Below are 24,678 nucleotides of genomic sequence, written 5' to 3'. Positions count from 1 at the left end.
CTGGATAATCTTGCAAATACCACGGGCCCACTCATTAAGGAATACTAATGACTTACACAAGCTGAATTCAAGGATATAAATCTCTGGGCTTACTTGTATACTTTCTTACTTGTACATATTTTTTGCCTTCTTTTGAAAAGAATAACTTAATATTAACTCAGCACCACAGTAAGGAAATACAATAAAAAATATAAATGACAGTATCGATCAGGAGGACAATGTAGACATTGTCCTCAGGGACACAGAGTAACTCAGGGTTTGTTTGAAAGACATTTAAACAACAGGCTGTATCTAGAGTAACAGACACTGCACACAGCACAGCGGTGACTCAGTAAGTGTCCTTAAGTATCACTGGTGATCCATGCACACTAAGTCATCAGTAACTGTTGGCCAGGATTGCTCATAATTTCGCAAGTCAAAATTGTGACTATGACTTAAGACTCACTGAGCAGAGCTGGAGAACACAGCCCCTCACTATTTGCAAAGCAGAGATAAAGATGTTCCTATGTTATCTCTATCCCAACCAATATAATTAGACATGATAGTAGAGAAAACTCATTTCAAGAAAGTGTTGATCATTAGGCAATAAAAAAATTATTCTTTAAGAGCTAAACATTTTAAGGAGGACTCCTTGCTGTGGAGCCAATGTAGAGTGTAAAGAGGATGATGGGCTCATGTTTTGGATGAGACTGTCACTATGAGGCAGGTACACATACGTGCAATTCATTATGGTCAGCTGCAAAGAGTTTTGCAACTTATTAAGGCTACAATACAGTAGTCACAAGCTACATGTGGCAATTTACATTTAAATCAAGTGAATTAGAATTAAAAATTCATTTCTTCAGTTGCTCTAGTCACATTTCAAGCGCTCAGCAGATACATGTGGTGAGTGGCTCCCATGTTGGACAGTGCAACCTTGAATATTCTATTCTTACAGAAAGTTCTAGCAGATAGTTTAGGGCTAGAATGAGGCTGAGGTCAACAAAGGGATGCTAAGGAAGGAACTCTGTAATGGGGACTTGAGAATGACGACAGTGCATTGGTTACAAAGAGGCCATGTTGCTCAATTCCTGAAGAGAGGGGAGACCCTGGTTCATACTCTTCTAGCCTGGCTTTCAATAAATAGCCTAGAGTTAAAGCACTTTGTATGTCCCCATGCCCTCTGGGACCTCAAAAACTAAATGTGTGTTTTCCATAAAATATTAAATGAAGAGAAATTAAGGCAGCACACTTAATGTGAAATAAAGTTCATATACTCCTGTTTAAACACAGATTAGAATTTCTGTCAGAACAATGCCAGTGAAAAGTTGACATTCTAATTAATACAATTTACATTATAAAGCACTGAATATCTTTATCTTGCTATTATGAAATGCCCTCTTTAAAAAAAAAAAATCAAGGCTCTACTCAACAGGGAATTGAGTACCAAGGGCAATATTTAAAAACCCATGTACAAGAGAGGTGGTTGGGGTCACTGGCATTTTTACACACAATCAACCCAGGTCTCTAAAAATGGAAGCAATACACTCATCCTCTTAAACATAGTTTTGTGTCTTTTATCATCCACAAAGCTATTTTCATGCAGCAATAGGATTTTGAGTCTGTTTTACTTGCAATGACATAAAACATACTGCAAAACACAAACACCAAAAGACTAAAACATCCTCTTTCTCTTTCCCCTCTTTCTCCCTCTCACCTCCCTCTTTGTCATTCTCTCATTTAACATCACAGGGAACGTTCTGGAACCCTGTGAACTCACGCATAGGTAGGACTCCCACACAATGTTTATTCAATCCAAATTCTGAGTGTGTAAGAGGGGCAGAAAATCAACCCCACAGTTGGGTACCCAAGGATTCGTGTTCATTGCCTTTGTCAATTTTATACTATCGGTGAAAGGAATAAAGATGAGATCCTTAAAGCTTGAATTTTCATTTCCTATGACAACGTGCTTTTTCTTCATGCTTTATCACACTCCACTACTTGGTTTCCACCCCTTCATAATTGATATCGGCCATTTGAAGCATTCAGTAAAAACCTCATGAGGTTCATCAAATGTCCCCCAGTCTATAATTCTTGCTTCTAACATATTCAGAAGCATATTCATCCAAGTATTTTCCACTTCCCCTCCATGGTTTTCCCTGTGCACAGGGACGGGTGTAATGACAGTTGTATTAATTATATGCTGAAAAACCCACATAGCAGCAAAAATGATGGAGATCATCGTTTTAAATATTTTATTAAAATAACCCAGTGTAGAACAGATAATGTAGACCCTCTAGATAATGAGAGGTTCATTAATTTTACAAGAATTCTAGAAAGCTTAGAATGGTCATCAAAATTATCTCTTTCATTTATTTATTTTTTAAGAAGAGGAAAGCCTTCAATCATAGCTTTAGAGAACAAGGGTCTAGTATATTTTCTAAGGTATTTTTAAGTTAATTACTCACCTTCCTGGAAAAAGTTTTGAAAAAAATAGCTTGAAATATTGAGGATTTAGATTTCATAATATATTGAAATGCCTGTAAATTTTCAGCTTCTGTAGTTTGCCCCATTAAAACTTGGTTTCATTAGCATATAATGTCTTGTGATAAATAAAAATGATACTCCCCATAAACAAATAAGCAGTGCATTAAAATCCTCCCATTACTAACAGCAAAAGCAACTCAGTTTTGCCTACCAAGTGTGTCTCCAGGTACAGTTTAAGGCCATCCGTCTCTGCTTTAGGGGGTGTCCAATTCTCAGTGGTTTCCATGGCTTCATTTAACCATTGAATGAATTCATCCAGCTTGTTTACAAACCCCTTGACACAAAAAAAGGGAAGGGGGAAGAAAAGGACAAGAAAAGCATGTTAGTTGGTCATTTCTTTAGGCAATTTAAAAAATCCCAAACGTCATCAATGGTAAAAATTGATACCACTGGACTCCCATTCTGGTTCCACACTGTAAATGGAATTTCCATGATTCCCAGCACTGAAATCTATCAAAATGGAAAGAAATTGTGCATGACTCCCTCTCAGTTTTTCCCTAGGAACATTTTTTTCTGAGGAATTTGGATTGGATTGTCAGATGTCTTCGTAAAGATGTCTTCAAATCATCAAAACATTTCTGGTGTCTGACAAGTGCCCCCAAAGCAAAAAATCAGGTCAGGCCTGCTAGGAACACTCACTGGATTTGGGGGATAAAAGCATTCCCGTAAAGATGGTGTTCTTTACTCAGAAGCCTATGGAGTTGAGTTGCCTTAACTGAACTACATATCTATTTTTAAATCACGTAAGTGTTTAAAGGGATTTGGATGAGTTCTACTGACAGCCCAACTGTCTGTGCCTGAGCATGGGTTCTAAGAAGCAAGGAAGGGTAGAGGAGGTGGGATCAGTGAACAAAAACATAAACACCTGACTGGGTGTGTCCTGCACATAAAGAAATATTCTTGGCTAGGAAGCACAAATCACAGTAATCTCGCAATTTTTCAAATAGTGGTTATAAAAATTTATTGACCATTTAAAAGAACACATCTGTAGAAACGGAAAATATTTTTGAAAAAATGAAAGCCCAGCTATGAACCTAAGGGAAAGAAATGGGGCTGGGTGCCTGTTTTCTGTGTCTAGGTAAACAGCACCACCTGGAGGTCGAAAGGAGCAAGGACCAGCTTCTACATTTGTACTCACTGAAATGGCTTGGAGTGCTATTTCTCTTATTAACCTTAACCCGTTCTTCAGATTTGCCTTTTGATTAATTTTGCTTAATATTTTTAATGCTTAACTTAGGATATCCTGAGACTAAATTAAGAATAGGTGAAAATTCATTTTCTTTATCATGCTTCTCAGAACCTAGGCTTTGTTTTTTTCTTTTTCAATGTTTATTTTTGAGAGAAAGAAACAGAGTGTGAGTGGGGGAAGAGCAGAAGGAGAGAGAGAGAGACACAGAATCAGAAACAGGCTCCAGGCTCTAGGCGGTCAGCACAGGGCCTGGCACAGGGCTCGAACTTGGGACCAGAGAGATCATGACCTAGGCTGAAGTAGGAAGCTTAACAACTGACTGAGCCACCGAGATGCCCTGAAGCTAGGCTTTGTTATTAAAGTTTCTCCTGAATAATAGTTCAAGATTTATAACTCCTTAATTCTAGCAGTTGATTGGCCTCAAAATGATTGTTAGGAAATAAGAAAATGGGACTGAGAAGGATGGTAAAGAGGAAGACAGACAAGTAACACTCAGAAACACATTTCTGTCTGTCAAAGGTTGATAGAGAAGAGCTGTGGTCATCGGTACACCTGGAGTCCATCAGATTGTCCCACGATGCTCTGGTACTGCTGCCAGCCTGTGCAGAGCTCAGCCAATCATCCCACATGGTAGTGTATCTATCCCATGTTTCGAAAAGCTACCCAAAGCTTTCCCTATTTTATCCCTATTGTGCAAAGGTCAAACGATAATCACACTCATCCTTTTGAAAACCTAGCCTAATCAAGTTGTTTTGGTAAAGCCAATAAAAAATATCATATTAGAGTCATCTTAATTAGAAGCTAAAGCCTATGCATTTGCAATGGACCGAGCTGGGAACCAGAAGGTTGTTTAACATGCCTCATGTCCTGGCCTCCAACCCCAAATTAATGACCTCACTGAGACTTCCTCTGGTCATCACTCAGAAGTGTTTCTTCCAGGTGAGGTGAAAATGTGTCCAACAGGGATAGCTTCATGAATGTCAAATAATGTAGTCCCCTACCAAATGCATTTTTCTGATGATCCACCCAATGGTAGGAATCCATGCCAAGTAATTCTTTTTGCCCTTTCTCATAGATTGAGGGTATCAGTTTGTCTGCTCTTTTTCTACATTTCCATAAATTTGAGAGTTGCTTTGTTTTTCATTTCCTTCCAAATACTAGAGCCTTTTAACACAGATGTTATTTTAGGCTCCCTGTTTTCAGTCGAGCCTCCCACCTGTTTTAAACATCACTCCCCAAATCCATATTTCTGGTAGACTGCCTACGACTCAGAATACATAAGAAATTCTTATCAGACTTGATGATTACCATAGATCCCTACAGATATGTACAGTAAATCTGTGAGCAGAAACAATGATAGAGTGTGTTAGAACTGATGTCCTAATTCTTCATGCTCTCATAATTAAATTCTATGAAAAATTAAGATATTCTTTGTTGGCCAAATGGACTTACTGAAACATCTACAGGGCCTCATCAGAATGCCAGACTCTAGATGGTTGATAATTGTGAGATGAAATAGTACTTTATATCATTAAATAGTACTTACTATTGAATTTGGACTTGAGTTGTTTTATCTGCAAATTGGTCTGGGGAGAACATTAAGTCAGGAAGGAAATTATTTTGGAAAGAACTGATTAAATCCAAGAAGACAAATAGTAAAAGATGTTATTTGAAATATGACCAGTTATATACTATTCATTATCTTCTCTTCCTCCAAAAGACAAGCAAACAAAACAATGTGTGTATATGTGATCGCATGGGTACTTCATCACAAAAGGTTGGTCGTAGCCAAAGAGTATTGAACAATGTGTGACAGATTTCCTAACAGAACCATGATTACAGAGTTAGCTGAAATCCATGAGGTGCAGATTAGGCAAACTCATGGGACCCAGGTGAAACTTTCTGGATGATCTTTCTGCATAGCCTAGCCAGAGAACAAAACCAAGGCTGTCTGATACAGATGAAACAGGTCCTTTTCAAGGCTTCTCTCTGGGTTTCCTCTGAATTATATCCCTACCTCACCAATTTTCATTTGTTGCACATTTTCTCAACTCTTTTCTTGCCAGTGCTTAAAAGTTCCATCCATCACAACAGAAATCCAGAGAATCCCTGCAATCTTATAATAAAATGCTAAACACTTCTTCCTCTTAGGGAGTTCTTAGCTTTCCACCTCCCCTCCTGCTAGTATGTGTAGCCACAAAAACATAAACAGAAATCATAAAGGCAGATGAAAGTGAAATCCATGCAATCCTTGATACCTTTGTCACTTGCTGTTTCTCCACCTCTCCCAGCCTCTTTATATGTGTGCTTTTCCAGGGTACTGTGTAATGGACAGTATTCTGTGTACTATCCCCATATCATGATATGCTCTTCTTAGAAAGACCAGCTAAGTGCCACTCAGTATATCGAACCAGGCATGCAATGTGCAGGAGAATTCACATTTGGATGTATGCAGGGAATATCTGATGCTAATTTTCAGAAGCTCTGTAGAGTCCTTGTGGTGTGAATAAAGGAAAATGAGGTTACATAAAAAACCACAGGGGAAAATACAAAATTTTATTTTATCATGAGGATCAAATCCTAGTATAACAAATACTGGGCACTCATTCACTCTTTTAAACTAATATTTATTAAGTGCCTACGCTATATAAAGCACACCTCTGGACATTGTTGAGAATAAAAAGATAAACATCATTGAGGCAAAAATTTCAGCAGAACTTAAAGCATGAGTAAACACTTGCCTACTCAATTCAACTAATTTTAATAGTTAAAAAAAATTTACCACCAATAAAGAGTTGAAACACTCTCCTGGATGTTTCTGTGAAATATATTCTGCCTGTATCACAATTCTGTCTGTATCCAAATTTGTTCTTATTCTTATTATGTGACCCACCTCTGTTTGTTTCTCTAATATTCTGAGTTCATACTTACTTATTCTGAGAGTCCAAGTGACTATAAAACCAGATTTTCTTCGTGACACAATCCAATGCTGCCATCGCACTATATAAAAGCACATCTTACGCACATTCAACTCATTGCTACAGGCTGAATTACAAACTTCTGAAAGGCCACATTTCAGCCTTCATTGTTCAAACTCCTGTTGATGTATCTTATCTGCTTCGTCTCTCTCCTGTCTTTTTCTACCACGAGTTTCCTTATTGTCCATTTCCATTACGCTTCTCTGACTCCTGCCAAGCTCTCCAGGAGAGCACTGAGTGTGACTCAGTCCACAGGCTCCAATCCTCCCAGGCCACCCACCTTGATTATATCCTTTTGTATAGGTCCCTTGGCATATTCATATCTGACACATGTTTTGAGAGTCTGTATACTCTTCACTAGAGTCAAGCCAGGATTCAACACCCAGAAGAAACCCTGGCCATCCAATGTGAGAGGAAACAGAAAGCAGTTAGACTTGTTACCACCAGTTGAAAAGCACATTTCACACTTCCAAATCATTTGCATTTTAAAAGTTCCTTAATGAAGTGCTTCTTAAAAATCTTACTTTTAAACTTTCTAAAGCATCAATCTTTTTAAAGACTAAGCAGCAAAAAGTGTGTGCAAATGTACACTTTCAGATTTGAAGATCATATTCACAAGGAAAATTTACACTCAAGTCTTGCACATAGCTACACCCTCATGACAGATTAAGAATGCCCATTATTGGGGCACCTGGATGGCTCAGTCAGTTGAGCATCCAACTTTGGCTCAGGTCCTGATTTCACAGTTCATGGCTTTAAGCCCCACATTGGGCTCTGTGCTGACAGCTCAGAACGTGGAGCCTGCTTCGGATTCTGTGTCTCCTTCTCTCTCTCTGCCCCTTCCCCACTCACATTCTCTCTCTCTCTCTCTCTCTCTCTCTCTCTCTCTCTCTCTCTCTCTCAAAAATAAACATTAAAAAAATGTTTTTAAAGAAAGCCCATTATTTGTTTTATGTCCCTACCTGTTTCTCTCTACCACAAATCTAGTTTGGTTAAATAAAACCTGTGGAGGTGATTACTGTTGCCCTCCAGCAAGCCTGTCATGTGGAGCAGGAATAAAAAGGGAGAGCCTTCCTGGGTGCCAGGTATGGGACCAGAAGATAGCAATACAGTATAAAACGAGACATAGTCTCTGCCTTATGGTGTTGTAAGCCTAGCAGGTAATTTTTCTTTATAGAATTACATAATTTTTAGACCAAATTGATATTGAAACCTATTTCTCTAAAAGGGGAAAGGGGGGCATATACGACAGGAAGTAGATGCTGTGTTGTTACACATCTGTGGAGTGGTTCTGATTCTGATCATTTTACAGATGAGGAAACTGAGGGTCAAAGAAGGTGAGTGACTTCCAATGGCAGAGTTGGGACCTGACCCCACATTTCACTCCGAAGTCTATTTCTCTCGCCCCACCACACTGACCTCTAACAATAGTACTCTCAGAGACATGTCACGGGACCCAGATGAAAGGGAAGCAACAATTCTTCCCAGCCTCACGGTCTTGGCACTGAGGCAAAATTCTCTAAACTTCCAGTGCTTCCACCTTCACTTCACTTCACTTCACTTCCAACTTCACTTCACTTTCTGTTAATTTTTCTGAAAGGAGGTCTTTGATGAGGCTAGATGCTTAACAAGGAACACACACCTTTTGTCTGTCTGTTTGCAAGCAAAAATCACTGTAAATTTCACTTGTAACTCATGGAAAATTTCAACCAAACATGCAGGCAGTTACATGCTGCAATTAGCCCATTTTATCACTGCCTCAATTATAGATGAATCTGATATACTTTAATCATGAGAAGAAGGCCCTTAGTTCTCAGTAGTTCAGCCAAGGACTTCAACTGCTAATTTATTTTTGTTGTTTGTTGTTTTAGTGTGTGTGTGTGTGTGTGTGTGTGTGTGTGTGTGTGTGTCGCCAGAAAGATTCTCATTTCTCAGTGGACAAAGAAATCAAGCATGATGTCTGACCTCGTCTAGGTCAAATTAGCTGCGTTCAGATAGGGATCTGAAGAGCATCACAAAAGTAAACTATTTTCACTATATTTATGAAAAAATCGTTCAGTCTCTATTGTTGAATCTTGTAAACATTTATTAAAAAGTATTTACCTTTTTCTTAGTATTCCAAGATTCAAAGATTCACTGAATGATCTCATCTGAATGATGCTAGCTGAAACAGTATGTAACCTTCAAACTGCCCTCACTGTGTGCCAAGACCTTTTAAAAGTATTTTATACCCATTAGATTGTTTGAGTTTCATAAAGACCTTGTGAGGTAGGTAGTATTGTGACCTGTTTTACAGGTGAGAAGACTGAGGCCCTGAGAGGTGAGACCTGTCCAGTGCGATATGGCCAGAAGATAGTGGATTCAGAACCTGAATCCAGAGAGCCTCACTGGCACCACAGGAAATCGTGAGAGGCCAACTGATCTAACAATTTATCTAAGTCCCTGGCAGAAATTGGAAGTTTAAAAACATTTAAATGAGGATTAACCATGAGGGTAGAAGAGGTTATATTAAAAGAGAAGAAAAACCACCCCTATCATGAACCAGTATGGATATTATTAAGAGAACAGTTGCTACAACCAGACAAAACTGAATTTGATTCCAGGCTCCATCCACCTCTTACCAGCATCATAAACCAAATGAGCTACCTAATGTCGCTGAATCTCAACTTCCTCATCTGCAAGATAGGGACAGCAGTTTCCATCTTGGGTTTACATGAGGATTTCAAAAAAATGTATATATTTTAAGGCCTGATGTAAAACTAGGGCTTGATAAATGATTTTTAAAAACTATTCCTAATTAACAAGTTCTAATTTGATCTTTTATCTAATTCACTCAAAAAGCTTTGATTATTCACTAAGTGTGCAGCACGGTGCTAGGCCACAGGGGAGATGGATCAGAAAAGTCCCCCCACAGCCATGAGGTCAGAGGAGAGGGAGCACCGAGGCTCTGGGCATGCAGAGGAGGGAGTCGTGACTTCTGTCTCAGATCATCAGGTGAGACAATGTGGAAGGGGAAACCTCTAAACCTGTAAGTTAGTATGGATTCCCCTATCTCCTTATTCCACCAGTAGGTCTGCAGGGGATCACATTTCTCCATAAATAGCCAAGAGTTTAAGAATAATCTGGCTTAATTTTTTAAAACAGGCCACAGGCTTTGGAGCCAATCTTTACATTAGCGATGGCTACCAAAGAGTAATTGCAATACTCTTACCCTACCCTCAAGGAAGCTTTATTTAGGCTCTGATAACTGGAAGACTTAGAACTCCATTTAGAAGCAAAAGTATGCATTGAGATTTTATACGTACATCTACCAATGTCTATATTTAGCCTTCCATTTCCGGTTAATTCATATATACATAGTTCCTATATGAAATGCCTAATTCAGAGTTTTACACAATAGTACTCAATGCAATTCACCTTTACTTTCCAATTTACCTTTCCTTCCTTTTTTTTGGCAGGAGCAGGGGGAGGAAAGGTAATCCGTATGCTTAATGTGCTACCCAAGATCCAGAGGCTCAAGATAAAATGCCAAGGAGTTAAAAAGAGATGTTTTAGATTCTACTACCTCACACATTTACCAATGTTCCTACCCACAAAATCCAACACAGTGTAAGTAATTGACAGAAGGGAGGATATGGTGTGTGCTTTTAGAAAAAAGATTGAAGAGAAAATGAAATGGTTTAAGGCAGTTTTAACTCTGATGCCACAAGAAAACTCAAACACTGAAATGTTTTATGAAATATTTAAGCTTCTTTTTCTAAAGGTTGAATGGAATGTCTTTAGAATATAAAAATATTCCTGATAAAATTATCCCAGAATAAAGTAAAAGGCTGTCAGTTGGAAAGAGAGCAAAAAAAAAAAAAAAAAAAGGCATGGAATGGTATTATCTAAAATTGACCAGGTGGGAAGTTCTATTCTATCATGCAGAAGGGATAAATGGAGCTGAATGACTGTTGACAATACTGTTGACGATAATTTCAACCGGGAAAAGAAGAGCCCAGAAAGATTCCTGATTCTCACAATGTGAAAGAATTTCCTCCAACAAATCCAGAGTTTGAGTTTGGTTGCTGCCTATTGCTTTATAAAAAGAAGTAATCAACATATTTAAGGGCAAAACAAGATTGAAATGCATATCATTAAAGCCTAATAAAAATACGAATGAATAAAAGACTTGGAAATAGACTGGAACTAATAACAGGTTAATATTAATTGAGCACTTATTATGTGCCAGGAATGTATTCAATTCTAACAATGACACTACGCTATAAGATTCCCACACCCTCTATTTTATAGAGGAGAAAACTGAAATATAGACAAGCTCATGCACTTGCATTTGCACAACTGTGAACACTTCCACAGGAGTGAAGCTAGGGATCTTCCCACGGAGTCTGGCTGCCCCAAAGCTTTGCTTACTTACTCTAAAGGAGATCTTGAATCAAGCACCCCAATTCCCCAGAGGCACTGACTGAGCAAATCAGGTCATCTTTATCTGCCTCTAAATCCCCAAGAGGATTCACACCTTAGATATTCACACTTCACAATTTAGGATTATGATAGCTGAATGCTTTATAGGTTTTTCATATTTTGTATTATAAACAACAATCCTTAACATCTGGATGATGACTGTCTACCAGCTATTCTTCTAAAAACTTATGTAGTCATTGAGTCTTTATGAATTTCCCTATTGTACAAAGAGGCTGAAGCATAGAGGAGTTATGCAATTTATTCAAGGTCACAAAGCCACCAAAAAGATATTAAGTAGTTCTGTTCCAGAATCCAAGCTCTGAGCTATCACACTGACTTTCTGACCAGACTTATTCCCATGAGGTTCACAGAGAGAAAAAAAAGGACAGGAACACCCAATGTGGTCCACTTATTTTTTTAATTTTTTTAAATGTTTATTTATTTTATTTTTGAGAGACAGACACAGAGTGTGATAGGGGGAGGGGCAGAGAGAGAGGGAGACACAGAATCCGAAGCAGCCTCCAGGATCTCAGCTGCCAGCACAGAGCCTGACGCAGAGCATGAACCCACGAACTGAGATCATGACCTGAGCCCAAGTTGGTCACCTAACTGACTGAGCCACCCAGGCACCCCATACTTATTTCCCAAGCCTTTGTGAAACCCCAGCTTGAGTCACAGAGCTTCAACCATGCCCATTACAGCCACCTCTGTTTTAGAGAAGTCCCTGCATCTGTGCTCTTTTCAATCCCCCTTTTTCTCTTTCTTGACCACTGTTTCTCTTTTGCCTTTTTTCTTCTCTTTTGTCTTCTAATCACTTCCTTCTCTCGGTCTCTACTGCTCTCTCCTTTCTTTTGCTCCCGTCCCTTCTTCTCCTCTTCTCTCTCCCTGCTCTTTCCTTCTCTTTTTCTATAGTTTTAAGTCTCCCCTGACCTAATTAACTGGAGCTAATTAACAGCTTTTAATAAACATTTCCCAACACGTCCATAAAGTTTTCGTGAAAGGGGCTGCTTCTTGATACTAAAGTGCAGAGCTGAAAATGTTGTTATAATCCTGTGTTTAGATTAGGTCTAAACTTTCTGATTAGTACTACCTCCTTGCAAATCAATATCTGGAACAAGAATGCACGTGGCTAGATGGGAGTGTTTGTAGAATGCTAAGATCATTCAAAAGATTACCTGCAATTGTTGAGTTCCTATTTATATAAATACTCTCAACTTTATTTGGGGAACACAGAGTTCTTTAGTAATGACAAGGTTATTATTTTTAGGGAAAAAATGGAATTATCACACTGAGTGAGCAAGAAAATAGCCATCTTTAGTAAATGGAGTAAGAGTTTTGCAATGGTATATCCAATAAGGGATTAATATCCAAAATATATAAAGAACTTATACAACTCAACACCAAAAAATACAAATAATATGATTTAAAAATGGTCAGAGGACCTAAATAGACATTTTTCCAAAGAAGACATACATATGGTCAATGACATGTGAAAAGATGCTCAACATCACTAATCCTCAGAGAAATGCATATCAAAACCACAATGAGATATCACTTCACACCAGTTGGAATGGCTAGTATCAAAAAGACGAGAAATAACAAGTGTTGATGAAGATATGTAGAGAAGGGAACCTTACTGGTAGGAATGCAAATTGGTGCAACCATTGTGGGAAACAAAATAAAGTTTCTCAAAAAATTAAAATTAGAAATACCATGTGATCCAGTAAATCCACTACTGGGTATTTACTTAAAGGAAAAAAAGCTACTAATTCAAAAAGATATATATGCACCTCTATGTTTATTTGTTTTTTGATTTACAATAGCCAAGATATGGAAACAACCCAAGTGTCTTTTGATAGGATTCTAATTTATTAGAATCCAAAATGATAGCCAATTTAATTTTAGTTGCAGGTACTATTCTCCAAAAGAAGCAATAAGATATTCAGAAGGAAGAAGCAGCTCGTAGGCAGATTATGAACATGGTATTATTAGATATTATGAGTTTGCTTTCTGAACTCAGTTGAGGTGTGGAGCAAAACCTGGGTTAGAGAAAGAAATATACAGGTGGTCCTGGAGACCATAAGCATGGATGAGATAACCTGGGAACAGTGTAGAGGGGCATATCCACTGTGCCTTCTTTTGATAGGTGAATGGATAAAGATGTGGTATGTGTATTTGGGAATATCACTAAGCCATAAAAAAGAAGATCCTGCCATTTGTGACAACATGGGTGGATATAAGGGACATTATGCTAAGTGAAATAAGTCAGAGAAAGACAAATACCATATTATTTCACTCATGTGTAAAAAAAAGCTGAAGCAGACCCATAAATACAGAGAACAAACTGGTGGTTGCCAGAGGGAAGTGGGTAGAGGATGGGCAAAATGGGTGAAGGAGAGTGAGAGATATAGGCTTCCAGTTATGGAAAGAATAAGTAACAGGGATGAAAGGAACGGCACAGGGAATATAGTCAATAGTATTGTGATAGTGTTGTATGGTGACAGATGGTGGTTACATTTGCAGTGAGCATAGCGTAACTTACGGAGCTGTTGAATCACTACGCTGTACACCTGAAACTAATGTAACACTGTATGTCAATTATAGTTTAATAGTAAATTTTTAAAAAGAAGAAAATAGCCACCTTTCTACCAGAGAATTTCAGGGTTGCAAGTCAGTAAAGGATAGAAATTCAGCCACTGCACTATCATTAGAGCCAAGAAGACAGAAAATAGTATTATCTAAATACATGTGCTTGGAAAGAAGAAAAGTTTACATGCAGATCAGAAACACAGATCTAGTCTTCAAAAGGCCCTTAGGACCCATCTAGTTTAATGCTCCCCATTTTACAGATGACGAAACTGAGGCTCAGAAAGGTTAAATACTTGACTGATACACAATGAGTAGACAGCCAAGTCAGAAGAACTCAGGTGTTGTGTATTCAATATACAGCTCAAATTTCAAAGTTTTCAGAGACATTCTTTGGCCAAAATTTCTAGAGCTCAGAAAAAAACAACAGGGGTGCCTGGGTGACTGAGTCGGTTAAGTGTCTGACTTTGGCCCAGGTCATGATCTTTTGATTCGTGGGTCCGAGCCCTGCGTCAGGCTCTGTGTTGACAGCTCAGAGCCTGCAGCCTGCTTCAGATTCTGTCTCTGGCTCTCTCTGCCCCTCCCCTGCTTGTGCTCTGTCCTCCTGTCTCTAAAATAAATAAACATTAAAAAAAAATTTTAAACAACAACAACAAAAAGGACAGAACTAGAGCTTTTAAAATTAGTGCAAACTTTCAGACTACTATTGGTTTAATTATGTATTACTACCTAGATTGGGTTGCATTAGGCCAGCTCAAGTAAAGATTAAATTGTTTTTTTTCATTCAAACTCTAAGTGTACGTACATACACATACGCATGTATGTATTAGGTATTTTATTCAAAAACTATTTATTGCAAGCTTACTATGTATCAGAAACTGTATAGGGCCTGGAACTCACATATAAACGACCCAGATGCCTCTCTTACAGAATTTGGAGCATAGTAATATAAAGTGTGATGTGTGATAATGTGGATCAGCAGTTCTCAAACTTTTAGAACTCATTTAGACTATTAAGAATTATTAAGGGCCCCAAAGAGCTTTTGTTTCTATGGGTATCGATATTCATTTTAGAAATTTTAAAAATATTTATTAATTCATTCATAATAACAACAATAATATATATGCATATTCACATAGTACATTGTTATGAAAAATAACTTCGAAAACAGTGAAGAGTGGCATGATGTTAGCTGTATGTGAATCTTGTTAATGTCTGGCTTGATAGAAGACAGCTGGATGCCATTTCTACTTCTGCATTTAATCTGCTGAAATATCATATGCCATATAGCCTCTGGAAAACTCCGTTGTACACAGAATGAGAGTGAAAAGGCAGACATAATTTTAGTATTAATATGAAATAGTTGACCTTGTGGGCCCCCTGAAGGATCTTGGGAACCCTAGAGGTACCTGGATCATAGCCTGGGAACCTCTGTTGTAGATCATCCCAGTGTTCAGGAGTCAATGGAAGGCATTTAACTCAGTCTTGGGGCATCAAGGAGGGCTTCTAGGAGGAAATTACAAGCAAGCTGAGCTATGCAGGATAAGTGTAATTCATTCAGAAAATATAAATAAATAAAAGGGTACTGGGAGGAGCAGAGAAGAACATTCCTGGCAGATAAAGTCTGAGAGGGAACAGCTCATCTGAGAACTCTATGTAGCTGAGAATGGCTAACACTGTGGGGCAGTGGCGGGGGTGGGAGGGAGGGAAAAACTGAGAAATAAGATTGAAGGGCTTGACCAGGAGCCAGACCACACATAACACACCTGGAGTCTGGACTGTATCGTGAAGACAATGAGGTGGGACCGGATTTCTGAAGCAGGGGAGTGAGATAATCTGATTGGCATCTTAAAAGATTCACTCTAGCTGCAATGTAGAGAGTGAATGGCTGAGCATATGGTTGAGATCAGAGAAGCCAGTTAAAAGGCTGCTCCGTACAACATGAAGTAGTCAGTGAGGGCTGGACCAAGGCAGCAGCAGTGGGCATGCAGGAGAGGTGTCAGGCTACACAGCAAGACAAGTTAAAATGGACAGGACCAATTGGATGTGAAGGATGAGAAATTTGTTAGAATTCAAAATGATAGCCAATTTAATTTTAGTTGCAGGTACTATTCTCCAAAAGAAGCAATAAGATATTCAGAAGGAAGAAACAGCTTGTAGGCAGATTATGAACATGGTATTATTAGATATTATGAGTTTGCTTTCTGAACTCAGTTGAGGTGTGCAGCAAAACCTGGGTTAGAGAAAGAAACATACAGGTGGTCCTGGAGACCATAAGCATGGATGAGATAACCTGGGAACAGTGTAGAGGGGCATATCCACCGTGCCTTCTACATCATGAGGCCCCAGAGGGCAGTGCACTCAACATGCTTCACTCTATTCCCTTATTCCATGTCTGTCTCAGTGATTCTTGACACTGGGCTGTGTCTCAAAATCAACTGTGAAACTCTTTAAACATATGCCAAATTCTGAGAAGGAGAATCTGCTTCAAAGTTTCTCAGGGCTACAATGATATAAAAGCCGACAGCTGTGGGGCACTAGGAACATTTTAGTGTTGATCTCTGAAAAAAAAGTACTTGCTGCCCCTTTGTGACAAGGTTGCAAGATATGGTATAATCAGGAGACGGGATGTTCTCATAGGAAGTACTCTGGACTGGGGGAGACAGGTTCTAGCTATAAAATGAGGGCACTGAGCTGAATGATTCCTCATGCCTTTCTGACCGTTCACATCTGTGGCTCTTGCATACAGAGCCTCCTTTAAAGCTATATACGTTCAGGTGGTTGACCGCCTCTCTTCTAGCTAGGAAACTGATCTTGGTGACCTTCACATACTCCCAATGTCTCCCAATCCACTCACCATGTCTATCCTTTGACATTGAGCCTAAATGTCCCTTTCCCAACAAATCACCCAACCTATTACTGCCTTCCCAAGACACTTTCTTATTCTTTCCATCTTTAGCAATCAGAGCTTTGAGGGATAATTCTAAACCTACTGGAGGCCCTTCCTTTTTCTTCCTGTAATACATTGTAATGACCCTCCCTTTGGTTAAAGAGTGCTGTAAGAATTATTATTTATAAGCACATAATTATAAATAAATATTATAAATATGTATAAATACAAATTATAAATAAGTAAGTACATATTATTTATAAGGTTGTTGTGTGACAATATTACAAACTAGCAGCTTGTTTGTATTTGTCTGAACACACATTCATAGCATAAATTCCCCTACATAAACTTCCTAAAATGTCAAGAAGTACATTAACTAAAATTATTGGGCCAATTAGAGAAGAATTATCTCTAATACAATATAAGAATCATCTGCCAAGACAGGAGGCCCAGAGTCTCACAGAGAAGAGAAGTACAAAAATCTGGGGCAACCAGCACAGTTCCCAAGAGGACGGAGAAGTAGCCTTAATCATTGTGGGTGGGGGTCTGAGGCTTCATAATGACCGAGGTGGCTGGAGGTGAGAGGAGAAAACAGGGTGGTGATGTCTGATCCCAAAAGGCTGAGTGTAAGGGTGGGATCAGAGAAGCCAGTTAAAAGGCTGCTACAGTACACCATGAAGTAGCCGCTGAGGGCTGGACGGAGACAGCACCAGCAAACGTGGAGGTTACAGACAGAATGACCTACATACAGGAAGCTGCTAAGGCCTGACCCCTGCCCTCTCATAATAGTAATAATAACAACAACAGCAACCACAGGAGCGAACGTTTATTGAATGCTTACTATGTAGCAGGTACTCACCTCAGCTCTTCATACATTTTAACATGTTCACTAGTCACCACTCTTACGTGGAAGGTAACACTTTTAACCCTATTTTGCAGAGGAGGAAACTGGGACAAGGCCACATCGCTTGGTGAAGACAACATAATATTCCCAGCCACCACACTCTGCCACCATGTAGCACCACAGAAGCTTCCCCATCTGTTAATTCAGGTGACTCCAGAAATCACTTCCTACCAAGGTTACCTTTTCCTTTGCCGTAGAGTTCTACCTAGTACTTTGCTGTATATTCATCTCTTTTGGCATCTTGAAAAAGTCTACTGTTCTAGGAGTTCTTTCCAGCTATATTTTGCTCATATAAATGTGTCTCTAGAAAGAAGAATTGGCACAATATAACTTTTCATGAACCCTGTATCCTATGGAGAAGGCACTAGTTGACAGTCTCTTGAATACCGTGGCATGCCCCAAACAATGTAAAACTAAAGATGTAGTGAGGATAGGATAAGTAAAAGGGCTTTAATGGGACTTTATTTTATATGGGTACAAATAGTCTTCTCTACACTATATGAAATTTAAAAAAATATTTTTGTTAATTCAACTTATCAGCTTTATCTTTATAAAGTAATGGGCTCCAGTAGGAAGAAAGAGGAAGAGTACTAGATTGTAATTGTGACATACACCTCTTTCTCTCTGTCTGCCTATCACTCTCCCTCTCTCCCTTACACCCCCCCCCCCCCCCCCCGCCCACCTTTCAAGCTGAAGTCTCCAGACAAATCAGAAATATCAGAGCACCACCTCTAAGTGACACCTCTCTGGTTTGATTATTTTAAAAGCATTAAAAAATAAAGTAACAACAGCTTCCTTTATTCCTGGATAAATAATTAAAGCAAACAGTAAAGCCACTGGCTTCCTAAAAAGTAATGCACAGGTCCGCATCAAAATGGTAGATGGAAAGCATATGGGCCTGAGCTTCCAGGCAGCATCTTTCCTGGGTAAAGTTGTTTATTTGCCATGCAAAACTCAGGCCAATCATCTTCATATAGTAATATCCGCAGCCTCACACATGGTCTGACATCTGAGTGACCTTGACACAGAACCCACCCTCTTGGAATGATTGTCCCCTACATGGTCTGAACAGAGCACAAAAGCAGCACTGACAGGTAATTTTAAGAAATCACAATGGCAAGTCTGCCAAGGTGAATGCTTCCTATCTGCTTCATTTAGCTTACCTGATTTCCTATAATTTCAGGCTAATCCATGTCTAATTCCTACTGGGTTACTCTGTTCACTGTCACCATTGTTCCTGGTCTCGTGGCATCTTATGAACTCTAGTCAGGCCCCAAATTCCTCTAGGATGTCTAGTTCTTGTCATATTACAGTGATAGGAATGCAGCCTGAATAGTGTTATACCTTCAGTCTCACTGATGTCACAGCCTCACATTCATGTACCAGGAGGATCTTGTCAGGAGAATTTACCCAGAATCCCATGGAACAGAAAGTCAACCATGTTGAAGTGATATATTCCACTGTGTATCTTACTGAGAAATGGCTGCTTAGTTATTGCCTTACAGTCAATCTCACAAAATTTCAAACCTAAAAAGGATCTTAGAGGTCATCCAATTCACCTTCTTTATTAATGTATACTTTTCAAAAGTGAGGTTTAAGAGATTAAATTTCCAAAGTAAAAATACTAGTTAGGGGCAGAATTAAGATTTTTATTCTTGGAGCACCTGGGTGCCTCAGTCAGATGAGTGTCCGACTCAATTTCAGCTCAGTTCAAGATCCCAGGGTCGTGGGATCAAGTCATGTCTAGGGCTCCATTCTGAGCTTGGATCCTGCTTGGGATTATCTCCCTCTCTCTCTTTCCCTCTACGTCTCTCCCCTGCTCACCCTCTCTCACATGCTCTCTCTCAAAAAAAATTTTTTAAAATATTTTACTGAATCTGCTGCTGATTCCCTGTATTCACCAGTGAAGTCACACTAATGGCAAGATTAGTACAATGAGCCATTGTTGTTTGTAATTTCATATAACAATCTGTGCAATGGCATTAAAAACAATTAATATTCCATTTTAAAGACTAAAAAAGTTGGGGGGTTGTATAAACTGAGCCCTAAGTTCATGCCTTCAACTCCTTTACCCTTGAGAAAATGACCATATTTTTATGCCTCTCTATCCTCATTGGTAAAATGGGGATACAACAGAAGAGTATTTGTATCAGAGAGTGCTTTTTTCTTGAGAATTAAATGTGATGATGTGTGAAATGAATAAACCTCTTGGTACCTCACCTGACACACTTGCAAGCGGGCCACAAATGTCAAAGTTTGCTTTGGTTTTGTAAATTGTTATCTTTCCAAAGCATCCTACTAGCAATAAAGGGTCATGACATTAGGTTTAAGGATAAAGAAGAATTCACTATCATTCTAAGAATTATTTTAGTTGAATTAAAAAATGTAACAGTCTCGATTTTCATCATCACAGAAATACTTCCTGTCAAATGTGGTTAGGCATTTTCATTATCTTTAGACAAGATATTATTTAATCAGAACCTTTCCATACTAAGAAAATAACAAAGAACTATTTTCATTTAATGTTTACAGCTATAAACAAAAAGAACTGCACCTCTTCGTTTTATAAATGAGGCCAAAAACCAGATGCAGTGACTAGATATACCCTCATGGTGGTGCTAAATCATCACGATAAAGCCTTGAGACACATCTAAGGCTCTGCAGAAACCAAAGTGAGGCAGGCCTGAAATATTCTTAACATATTAACCAGGAAGGAATTTGCTTTGGATCCCTATGGTTCTTTTCTAATAACCTTGAGCAATAACCTTGGCATACTATCTCAACAAGTCCATTAGCAATGTTAATTCACAGACTTTTCCTGGCATTGAAACAAACAAAATGTACACAAAAGCTTATTATCCTTTAAAAAGTGTAGCCTTATCTTTAAAAATATTATGCTGATTTAGAATTCTCAATTTGGATTGGGGCAACAGAGTTTACATATACGATAACATTTACCTTTGCCCCATTCACTCACTGTGTACTTTAATTTCATATGTCCCTTGCAACTATTTGTTAAACTCCTTACATCTCTCAGCCCCCCAAACCAGATTGAAATCCCAATTCTTTTGACCCCTTTCCCCCACTCCCTTATTTTTAAAAAGCCAAAAATTTTTATCGACTTGTCTTTTATAACATCTCCCACCTCTATCTCTTTATTTCCTCAGTTGGCTTCCAAAACCACTGTTCAAACCCTTTTATATGTCCAGGCTATTGTAATAACCTTCCAAATTAGCCTTAGAGCACTAGCTCCCAACCTTGACTGCACATCATAATTGTTTGAAGAGCTCTTAAAATTACCCACCTGCTGAGATCCTAATTTAGTTAGTCTGGGGTGGAGCCTGAGGTTGGGATTTTTTTCAAATCTCTCTAGGAATGAAAATAAGCAGCCACAATAGAGAACCACTTTGCAAGTGGTATATCCAGGCAGGTGCACCACAATCAGATTAACCTTCATACCAGCTCTCTGGACAAAAAACCTAAGTGGTTTCTTATTTTCACAAAGATTGCAAATTAGTGACTTGAAAGCCACATCTATCATATATATGTGTTTTATTTGGCCTGTTTTAAAATTGTTCAGACCCAACATTTTTTAAATTGGAAGATGTCACATAAAACTGAGATTTCCTACTTTTTAAAACATTGCACGATCTTGCCACACAGGGTCCACAACAATCACCTGGAGCTGACCAGTGGATAACCTTTAGACATGGCACTAACCCTCCAGTTGTTCGGTTCCCATCCCTCCCCATTTACACCTGGCTGAGTGACTCATTTATGTTATTTGTCTGAACTCTTAGAGGCATTTTAGTTTGTAGCTCCTGGTCTAGAGGATAAAGTTCAAATCAAACAATACATTCATTCACTCACCCACTCCCTCATTCATTTATTCATGCATTCATTAGACAGGTATTTATTTTTGTATTTGTACTATGCAAACACTTGGAATTCAAAGTCCATCATATTTTGTCCCTACAACAAACGCTATTATAACCAGCAGTCGGTTAAGAGACATTTGCCTCCCAGTGTTCATAGTCTAGAGGCTCATTTCTCAAACTCCTTTGCAGTTAGGTGATGCCATGTGACAAAGTCTGGGTCAGTGGGTTGTGAACACACACAGTATGTGCAACTTCCAGGTTGTATGTGTGAGAAGAAAGTTGGCTGCTCTCCACTTCCCTCTTCTGGTGAGCTGGAATTCAGACAGAATTGGTGAGCCACAGAAGAGCAATAGGGAGAAGGTACCTGGATGCATAGGTGGCCTCTTTCCTGGACTGTCTGCCTACCTCTTGTTATTTACAAAAGATAATTCTATCATATTATACTTTGGGGTCCCTTTGTTTATAGCAGTTTAACATATACTCCAAACACCAAGCATCTCTCTACCCTTTCCCAAATACATCTTAAATATTCTTGACCTTAACCTTAGCCTATGCCAAAATTTCAGTCATTAACCTTCCACCTCCTCATCTCTATCTAAATTCTATTCACCATTCAAGACCCAGCTCAAGTAGTTCCTCTTCTATGAGGCTTGATCTAGTTATACTTGTTATTATCTTCTTTCCTCTGTCCCCCCATTGTATGACTTTCCACATGGTATTTACCAAATACTATCTTATGTAGTAATAAGCACAGTGCTTTGAATTATGTTGACAACATAATTAAAAATAGGTCTATAGTTTATAGACCTAAAACTATAAAACTCCTATAAAACTCCTCTGGGCTTCTGTCTAAGCCCAGAAGACAAATTCTAAGACAAAAATTTAGGTTGTACATAGTATAAATAAAGAAGAGAATAAGGAGTTCCTACAGCATTCTGCTATTATATTACACCTTTTGTTGAATCATCTTCTGTACTATCAACTTATGTTCAATTAGTGATCCTTTAGGACTTTTGAATCTTCCAACTACAAAGCTAAGCCTTCCCGATTCATTAAGAATCTTTTTCCTTGATATTTAAACTAAATTATTATTTTCTTTATTCTTGCATCTAAACAATTCCTCAAATCTCTAGATACATATTTCTAAGACTAAGAAATGCACTGAAGGGAGCAAATTCAAGCTTAGATAGTCATGAAAAGCCAACTCAAAGTGCTCCCATGTCCGGAATCTGAGAATCTCTACGGCAATATTAAAGGGAGAAAGTAGAAGATACTCTTGAGAAAGAAATTAAAAAGAGAAACAGGAGCCAGAAAGTGAAAACTAGAGAGTCCAGAAATAAAAGTAAAGAAAAAGGAATGAGAAAGAAGATGTAAGGAAGAGAAGGAAATGAGAGACAAGAGGAAGACCAGCAACCAAAAGAAAACAGTTATCATAAAGGAAATGCACATACAAAATGAAATGCCAGTGAAAAACAGTCGAATCCAATAAACTTAAAATGCTTCTTACCTGATGCTCTTAGGAGATCTCATCAACACCTAAGAGCAGACTACCACTCCAACGACTCTAGGAAAACTGGTACATGATTGGTATAAAAGAAATATCAAAAGTGAGTGAGAATCGAATTTGTGGCAGACCTTGATTATAAGCTACTCTTGGGGGTGAATAAGAAAGATAAAGCTGTATTTCAAATGAGACTTATTCAAATCTCAAATCAAATAAATAATGCCCAGCTGAGATTATTAAAAAGAGTGACTCCAAATGTATGTGTGTCTGTGTGTGTGTGTGTGTTTAAACAAATCCCAGAAGGTGACTTGGCTCTAGCTATGAAGCTGCATCCTATCTCACAAGAAAGCCTGGGATGAGATCCTTAAAACATGAGCAGTAATCACACTGAGAAAAAATAAAGGAAAACTCAAAGACCTAAAACTATAAAACTCCTACAAAAAACATAGAGGAAAATCTTCATGACATTGAATTTCGCAACGATTTCTTGGCTATAACACCAAAAGCCTAGGACACAAAAGCAAAAACAAATGGAAATACAGCATACTTAAAAATTTTTGTGCATCAAGGTCTCATTCAAGAGAGTAAAAAGTCAACCTACAGAATGGGAGAAAATCTTTCCAAATCATATGTATCATAAAGGGTTAATATCCATAATATATAAAGAACTCTTACAGCTCAACAACAAAACATCAAATAACCTAATTAAAAATGGGCAAAGAACTTGAATACTTCTCCAGAGATGGTATACAAATGACCAACAAGCATGAAAAGATGCCTCAACATTACTAATCATCAGGGAACTACAAATCAAAACCACAATGAGATGCCACTCCACACCCATTAGGATGGCTATTATTAAAAAAAAAAAAAAAACAGAAAATAACAAATGTTGGCAAGGATGTGGAGAAAATAGAACACTTGTGCACTACTGATGTAATTATAAATGGAGTAACTTCTATGGAAAATGGTATGGAGGTTTCTGGAACATTAAAAATAGAACTATCATGTGATCCACCAATCCCATTTCTGGATATATACCCAAAAGAATTGAGAACTGAGTCTCAGAAAGGTATCTGCACACCTACATTCATAACAGGGCTATTCACAATAGCCAAGAGGGGGAAGCAAACCAGATATCCTTCCACAGATGATGAAAAAACAAAATATGGTATAGATACACAATGGATTATTATTATAATAATATTATTATTATTATAATTATATTATTATTCACCTCCAATTATAATATATATTATATAATAATATTATTATAATAATAATAATCCATTGTGTATCTATACCAGCACATAGTAGATGCTGATAAGGAGATCCTGTCATATGCTACAACATGGATGAAACTAAAGGACATTATGTTACATGAAACAGATCAGTCACAAAAGACAAATATTATATAATTCCACTGATATGAGGTATCTAAAATCCATAGAAACAGAAAGTAGAATTGTGGTTACTGGGGCTGAGGGAGATGGAGGAAAGAGAAGTTTCTGTTTAGGGGGTAGAGAGTTTCAGATTTGCAAGATGAAAGAGTTCTGAGATCGGTTTCACAACAGTATGAATATACTTAAAACTAATGAACTGTACACTTAAAAACAGTTAAAATGGCAAACTTTATGCTATGTCCTTTTCATCACAATAAAGAAAAAGAAAAGGAAGAAAACTCAGGACAATGAGCTATTTCTTTAATGACTGCCATCATCAGCGTGGTATCATCGATGAGTCAACATACAGTCAAAAT

At 38.2% G+C, this 24,678-nt stretch overlaps 1 protein-coding gene and 1 long non-coding RNA gene across 4 annotated transcripts in view; one reads left to right on the top strand and one right to left on the bottom strand.

Annotated features, from left to right (window-relative positions):
* AKAP6 (A-kinase anchoring protein 6) overlaps window positions 1-24,678 on the bottom strand; it is a 481,187-nt gene that overhangs the window by 243,774 nt on the left and 212,735 nt on the right. For all 3 annotated transcript variants that reach the window (XM_030318904.1, XM_030318903.1, XM_030318906.1), the window contains exon 5: window positions 2,678-2,800. In XM_030318904.1, the coding sequence (XP_030174764.1) occupies window positions 2,678-2,800 (123 nt within the window). The remainder of the gene's footprint in view (window positions 1-2,677; window positions 2,801-24,678) is intronic.
* On the top strand, window positions 1,173-23,454 carry LOC115516346. Its single transcript, XR_003969516.1, has 3 exons — window positions 1,173-1,185; window positions 18,967-18,969; window positions 23,335-23,454. It is a non-coding gene; the product is annotated as an uncharacterized LOC115516346 (long non-coding RNA).

This window comes from Lynx canadensis, chromosome B3 (genome assembly GCF_007474595.2).
Source record: "Lynx canadensis isolate LIC74 chromosome B3, mLynCan4.pri.v2, whole genome shotgun sequence".
NCBI classification, from domain to species: domain Eukaryota; kingdom Metazoa; phylum Chordata; class Mammalia; order Carnivora; family Felidae; genus Lynx; species Lynx canadensis.
Note: the sequence above shows the minus strand (reverse complement) of the source record. Positions and strands in the feature narration are given on the sequence as shown.